The sequence below is a fragment of the Leptodactylus fuscus genome, chromosome 3 (assembly GCF_031893055.1).
Source record: "Leptodactylus fuscus isolate aLepFus1 chromosome 3, aLepFus1.hap2, whole genome shotgun sequence".
Taxonomy (NCBI): Eukaryota; Metazoa; Chordata; class Amphibia; order Anura; family Leptodactylidae; genus Leptodactylus; species Leptodactylus fuscus.
This window is the reverse complement of record NC_134267.1, coordinates 248013738-248025495: the sequence shown is the minus strand read 5'-3', so window position 1 is coordinate 248025495 and position 11758 is coordinate 248013738. Positions and strand designations below refer to the sequence as shown.

General features: G+C 49.9%; 1 protein-coding gene across 1 annotated transcript; it reads right to left on the bottom strand.

Annotated features, from left to right (window-relative positions):
• Positions 1 to 1256: 1256 nt before the first annotated feature.
• Positions 1257 to 4332, bottom strand: LOC142198409 (uncharacterized). Its single transcript, XM_075269442.1, has one exon. It carries the CDS (start codon positions 4303 to 4305, stop codon positions 2245 to 2247), a length of 2061 nt encoding a protein of 686 aa, XP_075125543.1. The 5' UTR covers positions 4306 to 4332; the 3' UTR covers positions 1257 to 2244.
• Positions 4333 to 11758: the final 7426 nt, after the last annotated feature.

Here is an 11758-nt window from a genome sequence, read left to right as displayed (position 1 = left end):
TACACTTGGAGACTCGGAAAAGGGGGGCTACCGGGGGTTTGACCTCTTCCGGGGTTGAGGGTTTGTACTAGGAACTGGATGTAGCTATCACCGGATATAGGGGCGTGATCTGAGGGGCGGTGGGAGGTGTTGGTCTGGGTGTACTAACATGGCCGCCAGAGGAAACAGCCATGACCTCACTTCCGCCATCCCTGGGCGTTGGTCCGGAAGATGAGACAACAGGGGATGGGCGGGGAGCTCCACAGGCTACACCGACATCTTGCCAATCAGGATTCTGCTGTCCACAGACGTCACAGGTCCACCCATCTCCACCACTCTCGGCGCCATTTTAGGGCAGTGGCGCACAAGCAATTATACTCGGCATATTCTTTTTATCATCAAGTTTCAGATAACCAAACAGAGGTTCAGCGTTTTCATGTCCTCCCTCGCCTGTCAGTCCTGCATATCCCTCACGCTATAGAGTCCTTGCGACCCTGCAATGAGCAAACCTTTATCTCCTAACATTCCACCTCATTCACCTGTTTCTTCCCCTCTCTCACTTTTAACCAAATCCACAGCCGTCTGTGCCTCTGTAGACAAAGTATGCTTGCATATGAACAGCCGTACCACGATCTCTGTTCTTTAGCGCCACGCGACCAGAACAGCAAATACCTAAAACCACAAGTTCGTTCTCAGACCCAGCCTATCGCCAGGGAGAACCACAAATTCGAAATAACAATGATGGTACGGCACCAAATACAATAGTCTAAAAATAATCTAAACAGACGGCTGTTAGCTACCTCCCCTCACACTATAGTCAAACAGGCACAAGCCCAATCTCAATCCACACCTCTATCTGACCGATTGAGCCACACAGGACAGAAATATATCAGTGCTGCGGTTCTAAGCTATCAGAGGAAACTCCAGGCATGTCTGCCCCTTTAAGACCTTGAGCACCCGACCCGGCTCACCACCACACTTACTAAACCGCCACCTCTCGAGATTCACAGGCAAGTGAACACATATAAAATATGAGTAAACTCACCGTGATCGTTTGAGGTTCTGGACACCCTCCTCGGGAAATGGCGGAGTTCGGTGTGGCGGCCTATGCGGGTCAGCGAGCCCCCCCTGGTTTCCTCATGATAGCCCCACGTTGGGCGCCATTTGTCAGGGTCGAATTCGACAGCACGGGTCAATCAGTCAGATCCAAATTAGTATTAGCATGTGTGCACCGCGCTAAGAATGACACAGACACTCAGTTCCGTTTTCAATCCCAGCTCATGCTATATCATCGCCTCCATAGCACTGAACTAACTTTATTTCATGTCACACATAGTTATACAGGAAAGGAAAAGAAAGGGTTAATGCATAATATAACATGAAATTCTTCACATGATTGGCTCTTGATCGTGACGTATAACAGGTTGTAGTCTTGGTTACAATCTAAGGAATTTAGCAAAACATAAGAATCGTCGCCATCTTATAATACATTCTTTATTCCAAAGCTGATAGTCTTTAGTTTTAAAGGAAAATTAGTATTTCAACATAAATCCAGTAGCAATGCATCAGCAATTGTGACTTCAGATCTGACAGTGTTAGTTTTACCAGTCAGTCAGGTCAGTAGTGCTGGACTTGAGCAGACACCGCCTGACAGTATGGAGCACAATTAGCATATTGGGTGTTGAGACGATCAGAAATGATATGACCACTCCTACTGCAGCACTTGGGCCAATTCAGTTTCTTCCTCATCTGACTTCGAGTGGCCTGGTACTCCCACTGCTCATGGCTTCGTATTGTGACATTATCCCAAGGCCCTTCGGGGTTGTATATGAGGACCCAGGCCGAGCCTCTCCTTCAGGGTGGTCTTTTCTTCCTTGATAAAGAGCTGGTGGCTTCTTTCCCGTAGAGTCTGGCTAGTTGTAATAAAGAGCTAGCGGGGGGACTTCCTCCTTGGATGGATGTCTCTCTGTGGTTAGTCAGTTGGGTTGGGTGCAATCACTTGCTTCCACTTCTCTACAACTTAGTGGTTGTTTCACTGGAGGAAGCCATGCAAGTGGGAGTGGAGCATAAACAGAGAGAAGTATAATGGAAAGATCTGCGCGGCTTCCAGATTGGCTGCAACGTTTAGGCTACAAATACTAAAAGGAAATGCAAAATACTATGGGAAAAATGCCAGCGTCTTATAAAAACATGAGCTGTGTCACCGAGACCAAGAGGCAGTGCCGGGTATTTTCCACCTACAGAACATCAAAATGGCTATTCCCTTTACTGTATTCCGTCACGGGTAACAAGATTATTCTCCCCTGTGTGACTTCTCTCATGTCTAATAAGATTGGATTTATCTCTAAAACATTTTCCACATTCCGAACATGAATAAGGCTTCTCCCCTGTGTGACTTCTCTCGTGTTTCATAAGATCCGATTTACATGAAAAGAATTTCCCACATTCTGAACATGAATATGGCTTCTCCCCTGTGTGACGTCTCTCATGTATAACAAGATGTCCTTTCTGAGTAAAACATTTCCCACATTCTGAACATGAATACGGCTTCACTCCTGTGTGACTTCTCTCGTGTTTCATAAGATCCGATTTACATGAAAAGAATTTCCCACATTCTGAACATGAATATGGCTTCTCTCCTGTGTGACGTCTCTCATGTATAACAAGATTTCCTTTCGTAGTAAAACATTTTCCACATTCTGAACATGAATATGGCTTCTCTCCTGTGTGAAGTCTCTCATGTTCAACAAGATTTCCTTTCATAGTAAAACATTTCCCACATTCTGAACATGAATATGGCTTCTCTCCTGTGTGAAGTCTCTCATGTTCAACAAGATTTCCTTTCATAGTAAAACATTTCCCACATTCTGAACATGAATATGGCTTCTCTCCTGTGTGAAGTCTCTCATGTATAACAAGACTTCCTTTCGTAGTAAAACATTTCCCACATTCTGAACATGAATACGGCTTCACTCCTGTGTGACTTCTCTCGTGTTTCATAAGACCCGATTTACATGAAAAGAATTTCCCACATTCTGAACATGAATATGGCTTCTCTCCTGTGTGAAGTCTCTCATGTTCAACAAGATTTCCTTTCATAGTAAAACATTTCCCACATTCTGAACATGAATATGGCTTCTCTCCTGTGTGAAGTCTCTCATGCTTAACAAGATTTCCTTTCGTAGTAAAACATTTCCCACATTCTGAACATGAATATGGCTTCTCTCCTGTGTGAAGTCTCTCATGCTTAACAAGATTTCCTTTCGTAGTAAAACATTTCCCACATTCTGAACATGAATACGGCTTCACTCCTGTGTGACTTCTCTCGTGTTTCATAAGATCCGATTTACATGAAAAGAATTTCCCACATTCTGAACATGAATATGGCTTCTCTCCTGTGTGACGTCTCTCATGTATAACAAGATTTCCTTTCATAGTAAAACATTTTCCACATTCTGAACATGAATATGGCTTCTCTCCTGTGTGAAGTCTCTTATGTTCAACAAGAGTTCCTTTCGTAGTAAAACATTTCCCACATTCTGAACATGAATATGGCTTCTCTCCTGTGTGAAGTCTCTCATGTATAACAAGACTTCCTTTCGTAGTAAAACATTTCCCACATTCTGAACATGAATATGGGTTCTCTCCGGTGTGAAGTTTCTCATGTATAACAAGATTTCCTTTCGTAGTAAAACATTTCCCACATTCTGAACATGAATATGGCTTCTCTCCTGTGTGAAGTCTCTCATGTATAACAAGATTTCCTTTTGTAGTAAAACATTTCCCACATTCTGAACATGAATATGGCTTCTCTCCTGTGTGACGTCTCTCATGTATAACAAGTCTTCTTTTCGTAGTAAAACATTTCCCACATTCTGAACATGAATATGGCTTCTCTCCTGTGTGAAGTCTCTCATGATTAACAAGATTTCCTTTCGTAGTAAAACATTTCCCACATTCTGAACATGACTTCTTTGCTGTGTGACTTCTTTCATGGTTAACAAGACTTGATGTTTTTGTAAAACATTTCCCACATTCTGAACATGAATATGGCTTCTCTCCTGTGTGACTTCTTCTGTGTGTTACAAGACTTGCACTATTAATAAATGCTCTTCCACATTCCTCACACTGAAACCTTTTCCCGCCTTTCTTCTCAGTACTTGTGGTCACAATCTGTGGTTGGTCAGAAGGTTCCTCATGATTGGGGGGATTATATGATGGATCTGTACTGTGACGTCCTGGATGTACATGAGGGGTAATGAGGTTTTCTCCTGAGGAGCGCTCCATCATATCTTCATCTTCTCCTTTATCACTTACTGATAACATGACGTTTCCCTCAGAGATCGCACTGGGATTTTCTGTAAGAGAAAAAATAGATTTTATGATTCTTATTGATTTTAGCACAAATTTAATTTGCATGTTCTATGATTTGCATAGGGTGTGAATCAGGCAATAAGATATCATGTATACATCACTACATCACTGTCACTCGGTAAGGAGACTGTTGTATTGATGCCTGGACGTCCGCTGCCTCCGGGGAGAAACACCAAACAGATTCCAGATAACAGGGTTGTGCATCAATACAAATGGCAATAAGTAAAAGGAAACTAAAGTATTGGTACAAAAAAAAAAAAAAAAATTCCTTGGCCTCCCCGGCTGCTCAGACGCTGTAGGTCGGTGCAAGTCCTTTCACTCAGTCATGTGGAGTAGAGTACAGTACAGCTTCTGCTGTATCCTCAGTGACAGACGCACAGAGATCATTCCGGCTGGACATAGAATATCCTCTGCTTCTCAGAGAGAAAGTCCAGAATAAGCAGCAGCATTATTACCAGTAACAGGTGGACGCCCTGTAAGACGCCAAACATTAGATGAGCTCCTCACCCCTCGGGGCTGCTCCCCTGCTTATCAGGTATGAGGAACGAGGAGAGTTACTGGACTGGAGCTCTAAGGGGGAACTTCTCCTTCTCCATTCATGACTCCGTACCTGTGGTAACACCTCCTGGAATCTCCTCCTCCACTTCCCTCTTACACAGGTGATGGCCCCTCATCCTCTCTTCTTCAGCCTCCGCTTTAATATCAGTCACATCTTCTCCCTGATTTCTGGCAATGGCTCCATCTGTAGGAAACACACAGTGATGGGATAGATTGCCATGTGATGATGAGGAGATGATGGGAGTAGTAGTATCTAGAGGAGAAAGTCTCCGCTCCTTACACTGCTGATCAGTCCAGGAATCCGTCTCCTCTTCTGCTTCTTCTTTAACCTCAGCCTTAATGTCCATCAGATCTTCACCCTAAACAGGGAAGAAACAATGTAATATCTGGTCCAGTCACTTTATGGTCTGAATATAGCGCCATCTACCTGCTGACTGTCTGGTACATGTATGAGTGCAGGAGCTCCACCCCCTATATAGATGTACCCCAGGACTCAGCAGCGCCATCTACCTGCTGACTGTCTGGTACATGTATGAGTACAGGAGCAGCGAGCTCCACCCCCTATATAGATGTACCCCAGGACTCAGCAGCGCCATCTACCTGCTGACTGTCTGGTACATGTATGAGTGCAGGAGCTCCACCCCCTATATAGATGTACCCCAGGACTCAGCAGCGCCATCTACCTGCTGACTGTCTGGTACATGTATGAGTACAGGAGCGGCGAGCTCCACCCACTATATAAATGTACCCCAGGACTCAGCAGCGCCCCCTAGCTGCTGACTGTCTGGTACATGTATGAGTACAGGAGCGGCGAGCTCCACCCACTATATAGATGTACCCCAGGACTCAGCAGCGCCATCTACCTGCTGACTGTCTGGTATATGTATGAGTACAGGAGCTCCACCCCCTATATAGGTGTACCCCAGGACTCAGCAGCGCCATCTACCTGCTGACTGTCTGCTACATGTATGAGTACAGAAGCGGCGAGCTCCACCCCCTATATAGATGTACCCCAGGACTCAGCAGCGCCATCTACCTGCTGACTGTCTGGTACATGTATGAGTACAGGAGCGGTGAGCTCCACCCCCTATATAGATGTACCCCAGGACTCAGCAGCGCCATCTACCTGCTGACTGTCTGGTACATGTATGAGTACAGGAGCGGTGAGCTCCACCCCCTATATAGATGTACCCCAGGACTCAGCAGCGCCATCTACCTGCTGACTGTCTGGTACATGTATGAGTGCAGGAGCTCCACCCCCTATATAGATGTACCCCAGGACTCAGCAACGCCATCTACCTGCTGACTGTCTGGTACATGTATGAGTGCAGGAGCTCCACCCCCTATATAGATGTACCCCAGGACTCAGCAGCGCCATCTACCTGCTGACTGTCTGGTACATGTATGAGTGCAGGAGCTCCACCCCCTATATAGATGTGCCCCAGGACTCAGCAGCGCCATCTACCTGCTGACTGTCTGCTACATGTATGAGTGCAGGAGCTCCACCCCCTATATAGATGTACCCCAGGACTCAGCAGCGCCCCCTACCTGCTGACTGTCTGGTACATGTATGAGTGCAGGAGCGGCGAGCTCCACCCCCTATATAGATGTACCCCAGGACTCAGCAACGCCATCTACCTGCTGACTGTCTGGTACATGTATGAGTGCAGGAGCTCCACCCCCTATATAGATGTACCCAGGACTCAGCAGCGCCCCCTACCTGCTGACTGTCTGGTACATGTATGAGTACAGGAGCTCCACCCCCTATATAGATGTACCCCAGGACTCAGCAGCGCCATCTACCTGCTGACTGTCTGGTACATGTATGAGTACAGGAGCTCCACCCCCTATATAGATGTACCCCAGGACTCAGCAGCGCCATCTACCTGCTGACTGTCTGGTATATGTATGAGTGCAGGAGCGGCGAGCTCCACCCCCTATATAGATGTACCCCAGGACTCAGCAGCGCCATCTACCTGCTGACTGTCTGGTACATGTATGAGTACAGGAGCTCCACCCCCTATATAGATGTACCCCAGGACTCAGCAGCGCCATCTACCTGCTGACTGTCTGGTACATGTATGAGTACAGGAGCTCCACCCCCTATATAGATGTACCCCAGGACTCAGCAGCGCCATCTACCTGCTGACTGTCTGGTACATGTATGAGTGCAGGAGCTCCACCCCCTATATAGATGTACCCCAGGACTCAGCAGCGCCATCTACCTGCTGACTGTCTGGTACATGTATGAGTACAGGAGCGGCGAGCTCCACCCCCTATATAGATGTACCCCAGGACTCAGCAGCGCCCCCTACCTGCTGACTGTCTGGTACATGTATGAGTACAGGAGCTCCACCCCCTATATAGATGTACCCCAGGACTCAGCAGCGCCATCTACCTGCTGACTGTCTGGTACATGTATGAGTGCAGGAGCGGTGAGCTCCACCCCCTATATAGATGTACCCCAGGACTCAGCAGCGCCATCTACCTGCTGACTGTCTGGTACATGTATGAGTGCAGGAGCGGTGAGCTCCACCCCCTATATAGATGTACCCCAGGACTCAGCAGCGCCCCCTACCTGCTGACTGTCTGGTACATGTATGAGTACTGGAGCGGCGAGCTCCACCCCCTATATAGATGTACCCCAGGACTCAGCAGCGCCATCTACCTGCTGACTGTCTGGTACATGTATGAGTGCAGGAGCTCCACCCCCTATATAGATGTACTCCAGGGCTCAGCAGCGCCATCTACCTGCTGACTGTCTGGTACATGTATGAGTGCAGGAGCTCCCCCCTATATAGATGTACCCCAGGGCTCAGCAGCGCCATCTACCTGCTGACTGTCTGGTACATGTATGAGTACAGGAGCTCCACCCCCTATATAGATGTATCCCAGGACTCAGCAGCGCCATCTACCTGCTGACTGTCTGGTACATGTATGAGTGCAGGAGCGGCGAGCTCCACCCCCTATATAGATGTACCCCAGGACTCAGCAGCGCCATCTACCTGCTGACTGTCTGGTACATGTATGAGTGCAGGAGCTCCACCCCCTATATAGATGTACCCCAGGACTCAGCAGCGCCATCTACCTGCTGACTGTCTGGTACATGTATGAGTACAGGAGCGGCGAGCTCCACCCCCTATATAGATGTACCCCGGGACTCAGCAGCGCCATCTACCTGCTGACTGTCTGGGACATGTATGAGTGCAGGAGCTCCACCCCCTATATAGATGTACCCCAGGACTCAGCAGCGCCATCTACCTGCTGACTGTCTGGTACATGTATGAGTGCAGGAGCGGCGAGCTCCACCCCCTATATAGATGTACCCCAGGACTCAGCAGCGCCATCTACCTGCTGACTGTCTGGTACATGTATGAGTGCAGGAGCTCCACCCCCTATATAGATGTACCCCAGGACTCAGCAGCGCCCCCTACCTGCTGACTGTCTGCTACATGTATGAGTACAGGAGCGGTGAGCTCCACCCCCTATATAGATGTACCCCAGGACTCAGCAGCGCCATCTACCTGCTGACTGTCTGGTACATGTATGACTGCAGGAGAGGCGAGCTCCACCCCCTATATAGATGTACCCCAGGACTCAGCAGCGCCATCTACCTGCTGACTGTCTGGTACATGTATGAGTACAGGAGCTCCACCCCCTATATAGATGTACCCCAGGACTCAGCAGCGCCCCCTACCTACTGACTGTCTGGTACATGTATGAGTACAGGAGTGGCGAGCTCCACCCCCTATATAGATGTACCCCAGGACTCAGCAGCGCCATCTACCTGCTGACTGTCTGGTACATGTATGAGTACAGGAGCTCCACCCCCTATATAGATGAACCCCAGGACTCAGCAGCGCCATCTACCTGCTGACTGTCTGGTACATGTATGAGTGCAGGAGCTCCACCCCCTATATAGATGTACCCCAGGACTCAGCAGCGCCCCCTACCTGCTGACTGTCTGGTACATGTATGAGTGCAGGAGCGGCGAGCTCTACCCCCTATATAGATGTACCCCAGGACTCAGCAGCGCCATCTACCTACTGACTGTCTGGTACATGTATGAGTACAGGAGCGGCGAGCTCCACCCCCTATATAGATGTACCCCAGGACTCAGCAACGCCATCTACCTGCTGACTGTCTGGTACATGTATGAGTGCAGGAGCTCCACCCCCTATATAGATGTACCCCAGGACTCAGCAGCGCCATCTACCTGCTGACTGTCTGGTACATGTATGAGTACAGGAGCTCCACCCCCTATATAGATGTACCCCAGGACTCAGCAGCGCCATCTACCTGCTGACTGTCTGGTACATGTATGAGTACAGGAGCTCCACCCCCTATATAGATGTACCCCAGGACTCAGCAGCGCCCCCTACCTGCTGACTGTCTGGTACATGTATGAGTGCAGGAGCGGCGACCTCCACCCCCTATATAGATGTACCCCAGGACTCAGCAGCGCCATCTACCTGCTGACTGTCTGGTACATGTATGAGTACAGGAGCTCCACCCCCTATATAGATGTACCCCAGGACTCAGCAGCGCCATCTACCTGCTGACTGTCTGGTACATGTATGAGTGCAGGAGCTCCACCCCCTATATAGATGTACCCCAGGACTCAGCAGCGCCATCTACCTGCTGACTGTCTGGTACATGTATGAGTACAGGAGCGGCGAGCTCCACCCCCTATATAGATGTACCCCAGGACTCAGCAGCGCCCCCTACCTGCTGACTGTCTGGTACATGTATGAGTGCAGGAGCTCCACCCCCTATATAGATGTACGCCAGGACTCAGCAGCGCCATCTACCTGCTGACTGTCTGGTACATGTATGAGTACAGGAGCGGCGAGCTCCACCCCCTATATAGATGTACCCCAGGACTCAGCAGCGCCATCTACCTGCTGACTGTCTGGTACATGTATGAGTGCAGGAGCTCCACCCCCTATATAGATGTGCCCCAGGACTCAGCAGCGCCATCTACCTGCTGACTGTCTGGTACATGTATGAGTGCAGGAGCTCCACCCCCTATATAGATGTACCCCAGGACTCAGCAGCGCCATCTACCTGCTGACTGTCTGGTACATGTATGAGTGCAGGAGCTCCACCCCCTATATAGATGTACCCCAGGACTCAGCAGCGCCATCTACCTGCTGACTGTCTGGTACATGTATGAGTGCAGGAGGGGCGAGCTCCACCCCCTATATAGATGTACCCCAGGACTCAGCAGCGCCCCCTACCTGCTGACTGTCTGGTACATGTATGAGTGCAGGAGCTCCACCCCCTATATAGATGTGCCCCAGGACTCAGCAGCGCCATCTACCTGCTGACTGTCTGGTACATGTATGAGTGCAGGAGCTCCACCCCCTATATAGATGTACCCCAGGACTCAGCAGCGCCATCTACCTGCTGACTGTCTGGTACATGTATGAGTGCAGGAGCTCCACCCCCTATATAGATGTACCCCAGGACTCAGCAGCGCCATCTACCTGCTGACTGTCTGGTACATGTATGAGTACAGAAGCGGCGAGCTCCACCCCCTATATAGATGTGCCCCAGGACTCAGCAGCGCCATCTACCTGCTGACTGTCTGGTACATGTATGAGTACAGGAGCGGCGAGCTCCACCCCCTATATAGATGTACCCCAGGACTCAGCAGCGCCATCTACCTGCTGACTGTCTGGTACATGTATGAGTGCAGGAGCTCCACCCCCTATATAGATGTACCCCAGGACTCAGCAGCGCCATCTACCTGCAGACTGTCTGGTACATGTATGAGTACAGGAGCGGCGAGCTCCACCCCCTATATAGATGTACCCCAGGACTCAGTAGCGCCATCTACCTGCTGACTGTCTGGTACATGTATGAGTACAGGAGCTCCACCCCCTATATAGATGTACCCCAGGACTCAGCAGCGCCCCCTACCTGCTGACTGTCTGGTACATGTATGAGTGCAGGAGCTCCACCCCCTATATAGATGTACCCCAGGACTCAGCAGCGCCCCCTACCTGCTGACTGTCTGGTACATGTATGAGTGCAGGAGCTCCACCCCCTATATAGATGTGCCCCAGGACTCAGCAGCGCCATCTACCTGCTGACTGTCTGGTACATGTATGAGTGCAGGAGCTCCACCCCCTATATAGATGTGCCCCAGGACTCAGCAGCGCCATCTACCTGCTGACTGTCTGGGACATGTATGAGTGCAGGAGCGGCGAGCTCCACCCCCTATATAGATGTACCCCAGGACTCAGCAGCGCCATCTACCTGCTGACTGTCTGGTACATGTATGAGTGCAGGAGCTCCACCCCCTATATAGATGTGCCCCAGGACTCAGCAGCGCCATCTACCTGCTGACTGTCTGGTACATGTATGAGTGCAGGAGCGGCGAGCTCCACCCCCAATATAGATGTGCCCCAGGACTCAGCAGCGCCATCTACCTGCTGACTGTCTGGTACATGTATGAGTGCAGGAGCTCCACCCCCTATATAGATGTACCCCAGGACTCAGCAGCGCCATCTACCTGCAGACTGTCTGGTACATGTATGAGTACAGGAGCTCCACCCCCTATATAGATGTACCCCAGGACTCAGCAGCGCCATCTACCTGCTGACTGTCTGGTACATGTATGAGTGCAGGAGCGGCGAGCTCCACCCCCTATATAGATGTACCCCAGGACTCAGCAGCGCCATCTACCTGCTGACTGTCTGGTACATGTATGAGTACAGGAGCTCCACCCCCTATATAGATGTACCCCAGGACTCAGCAGCGCCCCCTACCTGCTGACTGTCTGGTACATGTATGAGTGCAGGAGCTCCACCCCCTATATAGATGTGCCCCAGGACTCAGC